The sequence below is a fragment of the Vidua macroura genome, chromosome 23, assembly GCF_024509145.1.
Source record: "Vidua macroura isolate BioBank_ID:100142 chromosome 23, ASM2450914v1, whole genome shotgun sequence".
In the NCBI taxonomy this organism is placed as follows: Eukaryota; Metazoa; Chordata; class Aves; order Passeriformes; family Viduidae; genus Vidua; species Vidua macroura.
Window position 1 is genome coordinate 3502698 of NC_071593.1, and position 17456 is coordinate 3520153.

Sequence of the window (17456 nt, forward strand, 5' to 3'; positions counted from 1 at the left end):
ATGCTCATGGCTCAGCATAAGGACTGTTCTGTTTGCCTGTTAATTATGAGGGAATTCCTGCACTGGGGAGAAGGAATGGAAGGTACAGTGCTTTGAACACACTCAAGAATATTCTCAGTGAACAAATAAACAGTAATGGGATTTCTTCAGGATGATGCTGTTATGGATCATGGAGAATATCTGTTCGCTACAGTGTGACCCTTCTAATATGCTTGATTTTTGTTTCTCCTCATGCCTTCTTGTTTTGTGTTTCTTTGTTTGTTTTTAACCTGAACCCTGTTATGTCTGTGATTTCTGTTAATTTAAAGAGATGATTTACTGACAGGCCTCACACAGGATCTGTGTCTGTGTAACTCATCTGGTGTCCTGCAGGCTCAAAAGGGTTTCCATACACCTAAACCTTACATTCACCGCTGTGTAGAAGTGACCATAAAGCCAATGTTAATTTTAAGATGTGTAACTCTCTAAGACAGGATTATTTTGTTTATTCTCAAGGGCAGAATGAAATAGAAAAAGATGCCTAGATAAGTGATCAGGGCTACAGCAAGAAAACCCAGCACAAGGCCACAGAGATTAATGTAAGACTTAAACACGTGTATATGGCCAGAGAAAACCAGCTACTACAGGAAATAAAACCACTGCAGACTTTGTGTTCACCAAGGAAATATGGGAGGTGACAGGAAGGAAGAAGGTATGAAGAAGGTATTTAATAAGGCTTCCAGTTTCTAGAGTTGTGCATAACATTATAATCCAATTCTAGTTTGCTTTTTATACATAAATATCCCATAAGTGTCAGCCAGCTGCAGCCCACCAGCAGCTGAAGCTGGCCAGAGCGTGACTCCTCTCCTCCTATAGCGGCGTTCGCTCAGTGCCTGCTCGCCCCTCTGCTCATCCACTGCCCGGTGTCCCAGGGCCGCGGGTGCCCCGCATGCTGCCCGGCCCGGGCAAAGCCGCTGCAGCTCCGGGATCAAACCCACGAGCTCGTCTCGCTCTTCCCTCGCTTTCCACGCGGCCCCAGCGCGTCCTGCCCCGTCTCCCAGCCCTGCCCCGGCTGCCCTCCCGCCTCTTGCGGGGGCCGGGGCTGCCCGGGAGGAGGAGCCACCGCCTCGCCGCTTCCTCCGCCCGTCTCCGGGCGGGTGTGGTGCGTGGCACAGCTCCGGCAGCCCCGGAGCCGCCCGCTCCGTCCCGCAGGCACCGCTCCCGGCCAGCGTCAGCTCCCGGAGCGGGGTCCGGGGGGGAAGTCGCCTCCATGGTGCCTCCGGCGGTGCTGCTGCTCTGGGCGGTGCTGGCGCTGCTCGGGGCGGGGGGTGGCCGTGCCTCACAGCAGGAAGGTAAGGGGGGACTGCTCGGGGCACGGGGGGCTCCGGCAGCGCGGGGAGCCGGCGGTCAGGCTGATGGACGGGCACAGCCGCCCCGGGTGCCGCTGCTGGCCTCGGCGTCCTGCTCTCGTTCCCAAGCACTGCCCGACCCGAGCCTACGGCAGTGTGAGCCCCTGGGCGGCACCTAGAACCTCGGGCAGCTCACAGCTCGCACTTTGGTGAGACAACATCATTTCATCCCGGTGAAGGGCTCTGGGTCCCACCTTGGTCAGCCCCTCCCTGCTTTTGAACTTAGGCAGTTCAAGAATTAGGTAACCGGAGAGCGTTTGATTCCAGACTGGCCACACCGTGCCTCAAGATCAGGGATGCTCCTAAAATAGCATCAGTCTGTCTCCCCCCTGTAAACAGTCGGTAGAAGCTCTAGAGTAGCTGGTAGAACTGCAGAGGATTGGGGCAGCTTCAGAATGTCAGCTGCACTGACAAAGTGGTTCATACACTGTCACTCTGCCAAGAAGTTTGGATAATTATCTCTGTCTTCATTAGAGAAGTGGCAATTAGGAGGAGATTAATCTTGTTACGTGTAATATTTCCCTTCACAGTGTGATTTGGGTATAACTACCTTTATGTGCATTACTTAATACAGTTAGTGTGTATCTGCGGGGGTGTTGGGAGTTCTTTGGCTACAGTGGCATAATTAAAACAAAGAATCTCTGTGCTATCCTGCTTTCCTTGCACATCCAAATCTTCCATGGTTTTAGTAAGGTTTTAGAATGCTCTAGAGATATAAAGCTGAGGGCTGGGAAAGAGAATGAGGTAAATTGGTTAGGAAGAGGAATTTAGAATTAGCTGTTTTCTGAACCATCACTTTTGGCATTGCTCAAAGAGAAAATGCCTCATCTTTCCTGTGCCTCAGCTTCCCCAGAGTAATGTGAGAGTAATGATACCTGTCTTCTCTCTTAGATGTTCTTTTATATCTGTGCAAAAGCTTTCAACATAGTTATTTGTAGTTGATATAATTAAAAAAATTCTTCTGTAAATGTAATACAGAGATTATATTATCCACTGTTAAATTGTACAGGTTTTTTTTTTCTATTTGATCCCCATATTAATGGTATTTTCTTAGACACTATCTTACCAGGAAGTGGCACAGTAAGATTTCCCAAATCAGAGCCTAGGATAAATTCATTCCTTGTCCTAAAATGCAGCTGCAGCTGTGCTTTCCCTGCAGACTTAGGGAGAAGTAAATAACTTTAATTTTTTTTTTTTTTTTGTTACTGAACTCATCTGGTCTATGATTTTTATTCTTTATAAAAACATAGAAGTTTACTGAGTCATTTCATTGTGATCTTGGTATCAAGGTTCCTGTTCCAGTGCTTTGTTCTTACAGAATCCTTTTCATCTGTAGGGATCTAAAACCTTCACAAAAGAGGTAAATGTCCTCCTCTATCATTCTACAGATGGAAAACCAGGGATAGCAGGATTAGCTCCTTGTTGCATAGCAGAACCAGCAATACAGCCCAGCCCCCCTGGTTCTGAGCCCAGTGCTTGCTTTGTTAACCACTGTGTGTTTGTATTTTACAGCCAGGCCATTATTAAATGTATTTATACAATTCCTAATTTTTAGTGTGGCCCAGGGAGCCTCTGGGCCCAGGAGGCCCAGCTTAGCAGAACAAGCTGCATTTCTACATATGGAAATGACTGTGATAAGGGAAACAGGGATGCATCAATCTGTTCTGGCTGTTTTGAAAAGTTTGCATGTGATACTGAAAGTAAGAGGGTTTACTGCTCTGTCCTTGAAAGTACCTATCAGCTGCATGAGTGTTCAGCAAAATCTTTGGGAAAGAGAGGAAAGGGTTAAAGCAGGAGGAGTGGAGGCAACATAGCTCAGCACAAACTTCCAGTGCTGGGCTGAAGGAATGTCTCTTGGGATGGAAAGCCATGCTACTGCAGAGAGTTCTTAGAACAGAAACTGAGCTTAGTGTCTCTCAGTGTCCTACCCCACAGGGAATATGTATCTTGGAATTCTGCTGGGGATGAGAGTGGTCTTTGTGCTGGTTTTTCATGCTCCTCTGAGTTTACAAACTGCATGGGGAGAACTTTTCAGTCTTAGAAATAGGACACCGCTTCCTGTTCTGTGTGAGCCTTTAGCACTCATCCCGTCCAGCAAACTTCTGGCAGTCAAGTTATAAACAGTGTGTGACTTTCTTGGGATGGCAGCATGAAAATGAATTGGCAGCATGAAAATGAATTAGTGATTTATTTAATGTGAGCTGCCTGAGATTTTGGGCTGAAATAATTGCATAGCAGTCAGGATCCTTTCTTTCCTTCTTTCATTCTCTTATCATTATCATATACTTTCTCCCCTCATGTACTAGAATTTGAGGGTTGTCTACATTCCTCTAACAAACCCATGCTTGTCCCCCTCTTCCTTGGCAATATGATCCTCACCTTCTCAGAATCCATGAGCTCAGAGATCTCTCAAAAAGCTGCCATGGCTTTCTGTGTGCCATCATATGGCTAGAAACTTTAATTGCTTTAACATATTCCCCGAGGATATATGTATTTTACTCATTTGTTTGCTCCCTCTGACTGGGCTGGACACAAGGCACTGGAGTGTGCTGGAGGTGCTAGATTAGGAATGCACTTCATATGTGTAAAAATCTGCCCTTAAAAACTGCACCTATATGGGATTCATATTCTTTTATTTATCCCTTTGTATGTCTAATAAATACAATTAAACCTGACCTATTGATTGTTCTCAATCTCTCTTCTCTTTTTTATTCTGATGCAGGTAAAGAATTTGAGGAATTTCTTTGGTAATATCTTCTTTCTTCCTGACTTGGAGTCTTACACTTATTTTTCACTTTTGCTGCCTTTCTGAGGTCCGTCTAAAACTCCAGCTTCTAGATCCTTCCTCTCTAAGACTAGACAGAATATCAGTTTGGGTACATGAGGGAGATACATCTGGTACATCCATTGAAAAAAATCATTGTTCCAAAAAAAGCCTGCTGAGGCCAAGAAAATGTGCTTTCAGTTTTTCCTGGTATTTTCTGATGTTTAAAATGGATGGCCAGGATTTGCATTTAAGCACTGTTGCCAGAGCCTATACAAATTCCTACTTCAGCAAAACTGTTAAGGTGAAGTATAACATTTCATCATTGCAATGAGGAAACCAGAACTGCCACATAAAAATCATATTCCAGGGTACCACAGAGAAACTTCTGAAAGAGAACTTCAGGATTAAGTTTTATCATTTTTAAGGGACTTGAAATGAAAAGCAAGTTTGGGAGGAGAATGCAAATTAATAGCACAATTAAATTCACATTGAATATGTAGGAAAAACTGGAAAATGCCTCAGGAACGGAGTAGAAAATTGAATCAGGCATGGAGAGGGAAAAATAAGATTTAGTTTAATTTTGGTTTTCCCTACATCCAGTCAATGCTGAGTGACAAAAAAGCAGCTCTGTGGGAAGCAGAAAGTCAAAACTGCATTGAATTGATGACTTCCAAATGGGCATTTTGTAGTAGTTCTATTTTTTTATCTTCAAGTTTAATTTCTTCTGTACTCCATGTGAGAGAAGAGAATTGTAGCTTTCACTAGCAGGGCAAAAAACCCACTAAATACATTTTACTTTCTGTTTTTTAGCTCAGAACTCAGGCAATGAAATTGTATCTTTACATAATCTCTCATTTTAGACCCACAATCAAGTTAGGTGTGGAACAGCAGGTTGTGGAAACCACACAAGTTGAGGATCTCTTGTGCTTTCCCCTGTGTGCAGAAAAACTGCTGGTTCTGACTGTTGCCACCAAGCAGACTGAAGGGTTCCAGCGGTTCAGAAGATCAGCCCAATTCTTCAACTACAAAGTCCAGGTGATGTCTAGCAGCTTCCATGGTGGTTGGTCACAGGGAATTTCTAATTGTGGAATGGATCAGACTTGGCCCCACGGTGATGAAATAAAAGCTCAAGAGAAGACACATATCTGCTCAAGTGGCTGAAAAGTATTGTGACTGGGTCATTTCTGCAGCACCCTGAGTGCTGGCTTGGGATGAGATCCATAACTCCTGCTCAAGGGAGCCTCATGGCACTTTTGCAGTGCACTGCCAAGACACACAGTACAGAGCGTGCTCCTGTCCCTGTGCCTAGGAGTGCTGTGTCACTGTGTTATGTTGTGGCACTGATTGTCCAGCCCAGAGACTGGATCAAAGGCTGCCTAGTCCATTTGTCCTGGGGCTGTTATTTTTGCTGTGATTTGCACTGGGAGTTACCAGGACCACTAAGTATGTGAGTTCTGGTTCTTTCCTGTGAGCCTTGCTGGGCAAGTGCCCTGTTGAGGTGACCCTGTGCCTGTTGCTGTGTAGGTGCTGGGGCTGGATGAGGAGTGGCGGGGTGGAGATGACCAGCAGCCAGCTGGAGGTGGGCAGAAGGTCCGTCTCCTGAAGTCAGCTCTGAAGCAGTATGAGGATAAGGAGGACTTGATCATCCTTTTTGTAGAAAGGTAATGGTTGCAAAGAATTTGCCATGAACTGAATCTTACAGTGGTTTGGACAGGTTTTCACTGAGAAGAAATGAACTGTGAAATCAATTGCTTTTGAAAAGTGTGTCCAGATCTCTGTTTTTTTTTTTTTTTTCCCTGAATGCTCTGTACTTTCTTGGGAATCATTCAGAGCTGCATCCGTGGCAGTTGGGAAGGTCTGAGCTGAATAGGCTGATGCCAATTCCTGCATGAAATTGATAGTGTTGTACCTGATTCTGCCACAGTGGAATTTGGCTGCCTCTATCTGCAGAGAATGGGCAGACAATTCCTATGGAACTAGGCAGGCCTTTCTTACCAGAGTTATTTGTTTTATAAGGTGAAGTAGGCTGCAGCACATCCTGAGAGCCAAGAATTAGTCTCCAGAGAGGTGAAGAGAGAGAAAAGGATGGGTTGGAGTCTCAGTGTCTTTTCATATGCCCAGCATACAAATATGACTACATTTTAATTACTTGCATTACCAAAAATGTAGTACTGTTAAACAGAATGAAAATAAAGGGATTCCCAAAGAATTAACTGTTTCTAGAAACTTTTCTCAATTGCATGCTTTTCTGACTCCATTCCTTTTGTCCCTTTTTTGTCTGTCTCTCTCTCTAGCTATGATGTGCTCTTTGCTTCGGGCCCCACAGAACTGCTGAAGAAGTTCAAACAAGCCAAAAGCAAGGTGGTTTTCTCAGCAGAGAATTACATCTATCCTGACAGAAAGGTGGAAGCCAAGTATCCTCAGGTGCGAGACGGAAAGCGCTTCCTGGGTTCTGGAGGTGAGACACAGAGCTTGCTTTCAGCTTTCTCCTCCTATTTGACCTGTGGGAGAAGTGGCAAAGCAAACTGAAAGTTGATGAGTCTCTGCAGCAACACAGGGTGTAGTGAGATTTCATGTGAGAGAAGTGAAAGTACATGTATACAGATAGAGTACTTCTATTTTTGGGTCATCTGGGTTGAAACGCCTCCTCATACTTATTCCCACAGGCTTCATAGGTTATGCTCCAAACCTGAAGAAGCTTGTGGAGGAGTGGAAAGGAAAGGATGATGACAGTGACCAACTCTTCTATACAAATATCTTCTTGGATCCAGAAAAAAGAGTAGGTGTATCTAGTTTCTGGGTTTCTGAAAATTTGCATTCTAGCCAGTACCCCCATTTTCTGTTATTAGCAGTTTTTATATTTAAGCATAAAATATGAATGGGAAGAAAGGTGTCTGAAAACAAGTCTTACTGGAGGCTCGTACCACTATCTGTAGGTGCTGGTGTTTAAAGCCATTGAGTGTGGAGGAACTAACAAGCCTCCTCTCAGGGGATGTGAAACTGCAGAGTGCAGTGCTGACTTAGAGATAGCCAACCTAGCACTGAAGTACATTGTAGGAAAATGCCATGTAACATCCTGCAGAAGCCTGGAATGGACCCTGGAAGCAGCATTGTGATTCCAGCACTGTGTAGTGCACCGGGCAGACGAGCCAGCCCACAGGTCATTCTGGTTCTGATGTCCCTGCCCAGCTGTGCATTACAGAGGCCAGTCTGTCCCTGGGGACAGACCAAATGCATGGAGAACTCAAACTGTAACAGCAATTAAATCAAGGGGAAACATTTGAAATAGGCAACTGCTATCAGACTAGAGAGACACTTGCAATTTTTTACCAGCAAGGCTGGTAGAAAATTTAGAACAGCTGGACTTTTTTAGTTCCCCAAATCTGAGTATGGCCTGTGATACTTTAACACGAACAGTCCCTTTAATGTTCTCATCTGCAGTTCTGGCTCTGTGCCACGCAAGGGCTGAGTAATTCCCCTGACTTGGCACTCAGGCAGCGGATGTTAGCACCCTGCTGTCCTTTCCAGTAATCTGTCTTATAGATGCCTGCAGGGACACAGAATTCTGTTAAGCCAGAGCCACATTTTAGTCCCACTCAGTCAGAGTGTGACTTGCAGCAGGGGATAAAAACAAAGATTGCACAAGCTGATCTTGCACCTTACCGTCCTCTGGTTTGTCACTGGTACCTGGGATAATGCTCGGGGTCACACTTGCCCTGTGCACAGAAGGCAAGAAACTTTTCACAGCAGATGGTTTTGCTATCTGGCATTCCTGTGTATTATATGTATTGTGGGGTTTATATGACTGTGTGTAAGTCTACTTCATATGATGCAGATTTATTGATACACCCACAGCAGCTTTAAAAGAGGGAGAGAGGGGGCTTGCATAGTTTTGCCTAATAGAATATATTTAACTTCTTCTTGAAAATGGTGAATTGTCCCAGATTTGAATGAAAATGATGCTTATCTGGGAATGTTTAAGGCTTCAGAGTTTGGAGAGTTTGCAAATTACTATAGGAATGGGATATATCTTCACTGAGCATAGGGCATGTTGTATGTAAAGAATGGATGCCTTTTGTGTTCTAATTAAGGTTATTTATCTAATTCTTTTAAAGGAAAGTATCAACATTAGTCTAGACCATAGAAGCCGGATCTTCCAAAACCTAAATGGAGCATTAGGTGAGATGGAAGAAAGAAAGAAGCTCATTTCTCCTTGGAATGCAACTTGCATGTTGACACCAGAAATAAAGTTATGGCTGAAGGGGTTGCATTTCAGAAATGGCTGTCCCCACAGAAAAAGCTTTAGTAAAAGTCTCTGCCAGAGTTCTGGGATTTGTTTGCAATTCCACTGAGACCAACTACATTCTCATTGCAATTCCTTCTCCACTTCAGGGAATGCAGGTCAGGTTTTTCATCTTGCACCTCCTTGCCACTTTGATCTCCAGGCATGTCAGATTGCATTAGCCTTGGGGATTGAAACTGAAAGGGACTTCCAATGCAAGTAATAACACAGAGCCCTGCCTAGGGCTCGCCTGTCTTTCTGCTTCAGAACCATGCTGGAATGCCATGGGAGGTGAGAAAGCACCCAGATATGCCTGTGAACACTCACTGATTGTACCAGGCTTCTGACCTGACCTGCTGATTGATTTTGCTAGTCCTGGCAAGAGGGATTCACTTACTTTCCTGTCAATGCTGCCTAACGTTTTCAGTCTTGCACCGTTCCATCTTTATTCTGGTCAAGTAAAAAGTGATAAGGGCAGTGTACTTTTTGGGTCCTGTGCTCATTATATCAGTGATAGACTGCAGCTCGTACCTGTGCTAGTCTTTTTTCCCAAGGATTTTGTATGGTTGTTTTGAGGCAGCATCCTCAATGATCTCTGCCGGGAGGATGGACTTTTGTGAGGGATGGCAAAGAGAGACATCAGGTGCATAGGTGCACTTAGGTGCATCACACTTAGGTGAGAAGGGCCTGAGTCCTCCCATCAATAGCTGTCCCTGTCATCAGTCGCTGCTCCTCACTGCAGTTTGTCAATGCCAGTTTTGAAAGAATCTTTCAGTATGGCAATTCCCAGTCATTATCCAGCTTCCTGGGCATCCTCCTGTTACTTCACAGGATCATTCTGAATATTTTTTTTCTCCTTTAAAGATTTTGTCTGTAGCCCTTAAACTACTTGTGCACGGTTATCCATTGTCCACACTTTCAGTAGTTTTTCTGTATAAATGAGGCATTGTGCTTCTAATTATCAATAAAAGCCTTAACATGATGACAATGTCATTTCCAGATGAGATAGTTCTGAAGTTTGAAAATTCACGAGTGAGAGCAAGAAACTTGTTATATGACACTCTGCCTGTGGTGATCCATGGAAATGGACCCACCAAGGTAAGTGGACTGTCCTGAGAGAAAGATTTGGCCTGTGTTTGTTGCAAAGTGACCCTTTAAGCTCAATGCATCAGGCTACTGCCTCCACATATACTGGCTTTCTCTGTGTACATTTACATTTGAGAAACAATAAGCAGTTTGGGCCCATAGCAGCAAGATGGATCTGGTTCAAAGACCCACATGTAGTTGGATGGTCAGGCTGTCATGCTTTTCAGATTCTTTAGTTCATGGAGAAGGTAAACAAAGTTCAAATGTGACCCCACAGTGGGGGTGCACACAAAGAAACTCCCCTGCCCTGTAATGCATAATCTGGCAAACTTCCTTTTGCAGCTGCAGCTGAACTACCTGGGAAACTACATTCCTCAAATATGGACATTTGAGACTGGCTGCACGGTGTGTGATGAAGGTCTGCGAAGCCTCTTGGGGTTTAAGGTAAGGTTGCTGTGTCTATTCAAAGCTCTCAGAACAAATCTTACAGTTGTTATGTGTCTGATGTTAAACATGACTCACCACTTCTCTCCTCTTGTCCCTGAATGTAGGATGAGGCATTGCCAATGATTCTGATTGGCATTTTCATTGAGCAGCCCACCCCGTTCCTCTCCCAGTTTTTCTTGCGGCTTCGTAACCTTCATTACCCAAAGCAACGAATCCAGCTCTTCATTCACAACCATGTAAGTGAAGTTGGCTTGTGATGGTCTTAGCAAATTTGGGGAAAATGTACACCTCGTCCTCTACTCTAGGCACCTTTGCAACCTTGGGCTAGACTTCCAGGCTGTGTAATCACAGTACTTATCTGCAATGGCACCCACAAGATTGCATACTTATCTGCAGTGACACCCATCCAGCTATGGAAGTGGGCTTGAGAGCTGTTGCCCAGCTACTCATTTTCAAGAACAGGAGGCTGAGTGGCCTGGATGAGCCCATCTTAAGTGTTTTTCCTTACTTTTGGAATAGGAGGAACATCACTTGATGGAAGTGGACTCTTTTGTAGAAGAGCATGGCAAAGAATATCTCACTGTCAAAGTGATCGGACCAGATGATGAAGTGGAGAATGCTGAGGCACGTAACTTGGGCATGTAAGTGAAGAGGCCATACGTGATAGCTAGCAGAGACAGCCCGTGTCCAGACTAAGACATCTGTTTGTTCTGAGGATCATCCCTATCAAGTGATTGCTCTTCTTTTCTCAGTCACCCTTTCAGTTTTTCTAGCATTAACTCTGATGCCCTTATATATTGGGAAAAAATCAGCTTCCATACCAGCTCACTTTGTCCAGTTTCAGAAACTAAATTCTCACTGGTCCTTTGTTTCTGACAGAAGGATAGCCCTGTATCTCCTGACCTCATCTAAATACCCAGTCACAGAGCACAAAGGATATGCACCCATGTCTCTGAAGAGGATGAGTGTTGTAGCAAAACTAAGAACTAGTGGGAGAGTATCTTCCTGTCTGTGATCAGGAGGTTTGAGCGCAGGTGTGGATTTGGGCCAGCTGTAAACGGGAGCCTCTTCAGTTTGAGCTGAAGAAACAGTTTGCTAAATGTGATTTTGGCTGTGTCTCAGTATCTGTTATTGGATACTGAATCTGATGTGCTTGTAGTCTGCTGGCCCTCTGGGTTGTTACATTAAACCAAACTTCTCTGAGCACCCAGAAGACCTTCAGACTACCAGGTGAAGGAATTCTTGGTGCTCTGTCCTTTGTCTTCCTCTGGTTTACTATATGACTTTGCTTTTTTCTGGCTGTAGGGATTTGTGCAGGAAGGATCCTGACTGTGACTATTACTTTAGCCTGGATGCTGAGGTAGTTCTGAAGAACACAGAGACTCTGAGGATCCTGATTGAACAGAACAAGTGAGTTGTTTGGTCTGAGCAATGCTTACTGGTCATCTCACATGAGGAATTCAGTGCACATCCCTGAGATGTTTAGGGAACCAGGAGAGCTGTGCCAGAGATGGGATGTTAGCCAAACTCTTCTTACATGTTTGGTTTTTTTTTTTTTCACTGTACTTGTAATCCCTGGATTTTAGGCAGGGGATGTAAATCATCCTTAGCTTTGATTTTATATAGTCACTAGAACAAATCAGATGATTCTAACAGACCTGGTGGCATTTCATTCCAAGAGAGTTAACAAAACAGCAACTCTGTAAGTGAGGGAGGAAATAGCTCTTACAGTACTGTGGTTTGTAAATATTTTCCTTTTCTTCCTGTGGTAACATTCTGTCCTGCAATTCCTTTTTCTTTCACGCTTCCAGGCTGGTGATTGCCCCCCTGGTAAGCCGTCACGAGAAGCTGTGGTCCAATTTCTGGGGAGCACTGAGCCCTGATGGATACTACGCCCGCTCGGAAGATTATGTGGATATTGTTCAAAGGCGGAGAGTGTGAGTATGCAAAGAGAGCTTTTCACTGATAAAACCCCTCAAATGTAAAGCTGGCTGCAGCACATTATCATCCGAGTGATGTCAAAGAACCAGAAAGTGCAAATGTCTTTGTGTATAGGGAAGGAAAAGAAGTCTCTGCTCCCATTTGGAAGTTGCTTTATTCTCCCCTGAGCAGAGACAATAACATACTTGGGGCACTTCCTTATGATCAGAGTAAGGGTTGGAGAGTGCTGACTGCTGAAATCATCTCATCTTACTCATGTCGTTTTCCCACCTGGGGACTGTAGTTAGTGTGATCCTTAAAATCCTGTAAAGTGCTGTTTAATCTCTGTCACATCAATTTTCAGGTGATCTTTGAACGGAAGATTCACAAAATGGAATTGTTGATTCATTCATATCCTTGAGGGACCCTCTTTTTTATAGGCCATTGTATGTGCAGTAAATGCTGGAAATCAGCTTATGCACTTTTGGCTGGTTCAGTTTCTTTAAATCACTAGAAAAAATATGTTGATCTCTCTGGGAAGAGATTCAAGCCACTAATTACGTCCCTAGCAAAAACACCCAGTAGCAATTAATTGCTTTCCTGGTGGACTAGCATTTGTGCAGTTTAAAAGCTGTGGGCAATATAAGTGATTTTTTCTGGAATGCCAATCTCTATTGGTATGGTTTCTTCCTGCTGTTCTGAGTTGGCTCATTTAGCAAGCCTGGCTGATGCTGCAGTGCTGCCTGTCATCCTGTCAAGTGCAGCAGTATCTGTCTTAGTGGTATTTCAAGTCTCACTTTTCTTCCGCTGTGTTTCAGTGGGCTTTGGAATGTTCCCTACATCAGCAGTGTCTACATGGTTAAAGCCAAGGCTCTGCGCTCGGAGCTTGACCAGGGAGATCTGTTCCACAGTGGCAAGCTGGATGCTGACATGGCTTTCTGCCACAACATTCGGAATCAGGTCAGTCAAGGAGAGAGGCTGGCAGGGGAGAGCTGCGTGCCAGGGTGAAGGGTACAGGATTAAGCAGTTTCAAGGCATTCAGCTCTGCCAGGGCAGGGAAACAGTGAACTTGTACTAGTCAGTACAGTGCACACTTTGGAACAGCATGGGATTTCTGTCTTGCTGTGAAACCATGTGTAGCCATGGACCACTAAACGTGGATAACATTTTTGTTCTTAGGCCTTTTCAGGACTGCTCTAAATGGGATTGACAGGGTAAGAAGGAAGACCCTAATCTCAGAGCTGCTGCTCTCTTCGGCTTCCAGCCCTGGCTGACAGGACACGGAATTACTGTCTCTGCCTGTAACCTTTCAGAATTTCTCATATCCAGGGTGGAAATAAAACTGAAAGCCCACAGGAAAAAGAATGAGTATATGAACAGCTTGGAGAACTGTCCAGTGCTTGGTTTCACAGTGGCTCTCAGAAATATGAGGCCTTTATTATTTTTCTCTGTCCTGCAGGGAGTCTTTATGTACCTGACAAACCAACATCAGTTTGGACACATACTGTCCCTGGAGAATTACCAGACAAGTCACCTCCACAATGACCTCTGGCAAATATTCAGCAATCCCGAGGTGAGATATTAGCTTCATCACTATGGAAGCCCAGGCTTTGTAATAATGGTGACTCTCAGGTGGGATGAGGAGCACAGGCACAAAATTTGAAGAGGACATGTTTTTGAGATTCATAACATGGATCTTCAAAGCTTGTGAAATACTGCTTGCACAAGTCCCTGGCCTTTTATTACCTCTTTAAGCAGGGGCCCTACAGAAATTACTGGTTTGCTTATGTTCTAATTGCAGGACTGGAGAGAAAAGTACATCCATGAAAACTACACAGCAGCTCTGAAAGGGAAATTGGTAGAAATGGTAAGAAAACATCACTCTTATCCATCAGAATGGGAAATGAGCTTTAGGATGATGCTTTATCATCATTATTGTAATTCTCAGGAATAAGCAGTTGAACACAGGAAACATGACCTTGAAAGTACTTTTACAGTCAAATCATTCCAGCTCTCTTAAGTGGAAGTGGGGCACATAAATCAGAAAACAAATTTCTATCCTTAATATTTTAGTTTCCTTCCACTTATTTAGTCTACACTCATTTCAGCCTTACTTCTTTTGCCTCAAGCACCTGTCCTTGTTTCTGCTGTTCTCACCTGTCTGCTATCTGCAGCCCTGCCCAGATGTTTACTGGTTCCCCATATTCACTGACACTGCCTGTGATGAGCTGGTGGAAGAAATGGAACATTATGGCCAGTGGTCCACAGGTGACAACACGGTAAGTAAAAGCAGGAGCTCTTTCAGGTTCTGGGCTATACCATTTTCTGTGCATATCTGGTGATAGCAGTGCCTCCTGTGGGAAGGCATTAGATCCTGAATTAAACCAGAAAAGTGGAGGCAATATTTAATTTTGCTCCTGATTAACTCTGATTTTTCCCTGAGTCCTCTTTAGCGTCCTCTGAAGTTCTAGTGTTCAGCATCTCTGATGGTAATATTGTTTCCCTTAGGGTTTAATTATGGTTTGAAATGAGCTTTCCATCCTGCAAATTCTGATAAACAAACATAATATTTATTTGTAGATACCAGGAACAAGTACTTTTCATTCCTGAACTCCAAGGTTCCCATCCTTACGGGTATTTCTGCTGATTCTATTTCAGGACAGCAGAATACAAGGAGGATATGAGAATGTCCCAACTATTGATATACACATGAACCAAATTGGCTTTGAAAGAGAATGGTATAAGTTTCTTCTGGACTATATTGCACCCATCACAGAGAAGCTGTACCCAGGATACTACACCAAGGTATGTCCACCTTAACAGCAAAACTCATGGTCAGCTCAGCACCTCCTCCAGCTGCAGCTTTGTGACAAGAATCCTCCAGCAATACACACACTATTTCCCAGTACAGAGGAATTGACCCTGCAGTGTGACCCAAGTATGTGTATTAGAAGATACACAATTTCTCACTGCCATTCTTCTGCCTGATTGTTGCCTTTCTCCTCTAGCAGTGGGATGCAATTTCAGTGTTATGCAGCTCAGAAGCCACAGACCACTATAGCCCTCTAACAGAGTGTGCTTTGTGCTTCTCTCCCAGACCCAGTTTGAACTGGCCTTCGTGGTTCGCTACAAACCTGACGAGCAGCCGTCCCTAATGCCCCACCACGACGCGTCCACCTTCACCATCAACATTGCCTTGAACAGAGTTGGCATTGACTATGAGGTGAGTGTCTGCCAGGGCTTCAGGAGTGCAGCTCACCACCTGCAGCACCTGAAAACCCTCCCCTCACCCACATCAGGCTTCTTTGCACTAAGGATTACAATTAATGACTGGCTTAGGCTAGGAAAGAGATTTTTGAATACGTCAGAACACGGGAGATTCCCCAAGCACCTTGTCACATTTTCAGCAGTGCTGTCTGAGGGCAGGGACCCCTTCCCTGAGGTGCTTTTTCCAAGCTGACGTGTCTCTTGTGTTCCCACAGGGAGGAGGCTGCCGCTTCCTGCGCTACAACTGCTCCATCCGAGCTCCACGGAAAGGCTGGACCCTTATGCATCCAGGACGCCTGACCCACTACCATGAAGGTCTTCCAACCACCAAAGGAACCCGCTACATTGCAGTGTCCTTTCTTGACCCCTAGAGTTCTGCTTCCCAGGAAGGACCTTTCCCTGGCCCTGCTCACTGCTGACTTGGAGTAGAAACAGGGAATGTTGCTGAAAGTTTCTAAGGCATTGTTCAAAGCTATTTGGATTTGATTTTTATATGATTTTTAATATGATTTTTAATGATATTCTAAGACTCCACTACTGGAGGACTCCACTCTCTGATACTGCAGGTAATATCTAGGAATATTGCTGTAGCAGTCCAAAGGAGATTTTGTGCCTTCGTCTTTGATTCTGTTCCTCATCCACTGTTTCTTGAAAGTGCTGTTTACTTGAACTTTCATCAGTGATTAATTGGCTTTAAAAAATAGTTTTTTGGACTGGAAATCCAGCTTTTTGGAGGCAAGTTACAAGCTGGAAGCCTGTTTTCATCCACAGCATATATGGGACTGGATGTTACACAGTAATTCCTGGACATTATTCCAAATATAAACCAATCAGGGAGCTTACTCCAGGAGTCATAACAGTTAAGTGTCACACCAAATGAAACTGAGTTGGAAGAGCCTGAAGATCATCTGATTCCTTACCTCTTTGCTGTCCTTGCAAGCAAATCACAAAGTTCAAAGCAGCAGCAGTGGCAACATAGGTGCTTCTGGTTAGCTCAAGAAGGTCCTCTGACGATGCTTTACCTCTGGGATTAGACTGAAGAGATAAAAGACCTCCCTACCTTCTGTCTCTCAGCTCAGCTAAGAGCAGCAGGCATACCCACACAAATTCAAGCCATGTGTCAATATGTAGATTAAATCTAAGAAAGGGAAGGCTGGGAACAGCTACATCAGTCAGGGGGGCTTCACGGCAGAATTGTCTCTGTTCTGTACCCTGTTACAGTAGCCAAAAGCTCTGATCAATCTCTGGATAACAACCCAGAGGTCCCAGTGGTCTTTGGTTTCCTCATTCCATTTGTCAGAGATTGTTTTAATAATTTTATTTGATGGCCCATTCACATAAGATGGAAAGAGTTGTTCTCTGGTTCTTAGAGGACATAATTATTCAGTGTTTCTATTATTTGAGATTGAAAACCAAAACACTCCATTGCAGAAACTTCTCCAATGGGGTCAAGGCTGATAGAAATGAGTGGTTGGGAAGTGCTGAGAGATTGTGGTGAACCAGTAGTTGTAAAAATATGTCTAGACTAGACCTGTGGTTAGATAGTGAAGGGGCAGAAACCTTTTCTTCCTGTGCCTGTGGGATACCTGCTCTGCTTATCAGACACCATTATGCCAGACTAGTGTGTTTCACAAGCAATAAATTCATAGAGTGATTGTCCTTAGGGGGAAAAAAATTATGTGCCTTTTAGTTGTCTATCTCCAGCTTCTGCTGCCTGATTGTCAGAGTCGAGCCCTTCTTCTGGGATGGGTCACTCTAATGGGGGCAGAACAGCTTTAGACATGGAAGGGGACAAAGAGCTTTCCCGACTGCTTTCCTTGAGCTTTTTAGGTCTGTTTTGAGGCCATACACTCACCCGTGCCCAGGACAGAAAAATCCAGGCAGGGGCAATCATTTGAGAAGTAAAACTGTATTAAGTCCTGTTATGTGAAATCCAGAACTGCCTCTTACCAAACGAAGGGATTGATCAGCCAGTCGTCGAGATGTCCAAAATGTGTATTACGTATTTATTCAGCAGCAGGGGTTTTTTTGTTTGGTTGGGATTTTTTTTTTTTTTTTGGTATTTTTTGTTCGGTTTTTTTTTGTTATTTTGCTGTTATTTTGTCCTCGGGCCGGTTCGGTGGTGGGCGTTAACGAGCTGTACGGTTTGAGCACGGGGAACTCGCATTAAACCCTTTCCCGTGACCCGCTCCGTGGCTTCTGTTCCTGAGGGGGGCCCGGGCCGCCGCCGCCGCTGCCCGCCCTCAGGCCGCGGAACTACAACTCCCAGCGTGCCCCGCGCGCGGCGCGCGGCGATGAC

General features: G+C 44.5%; 1 protein-coding gene across 1 annotated transcript; it reads left to right on the plus strand.

Moving 5' to 3' along the window:
• The first annotated feature begins 913 nt into the window (after nt 1–913).
• On the plus strand, nt 914–17341 carry PLOD1 (procollagen-lysine,2-oxoglutarate 5-dioxygenase 1). The gene is given in 21 exon segments (XM_053997341.1): nt 914–942; nt 944–1239; nt 1242–1331; nt 5099–5190; nt 5680–5816; nt 6450–6613; nt 6822–6934; nt 8271–8334; nt 9438–9535; nt 9866–9967; nt 10075–10206; nt 10490–10611; nt 11276–11380; nt 11782–11907; nt 12709–12850; nt 13350–13463; nt 13692–13757; nt 14065–14169; nt 14549–14695; nt 14988–15113; nt 15373–17341. Coding segments are annotated over 21 exon segments (2511 nt in total). The 5' UTR covers nt 914–928; the 3' UTR covers nt 15529–17341.
• The last annotated feature ends 115 nt before the right edge of the window (nt 17342–17456 follow it).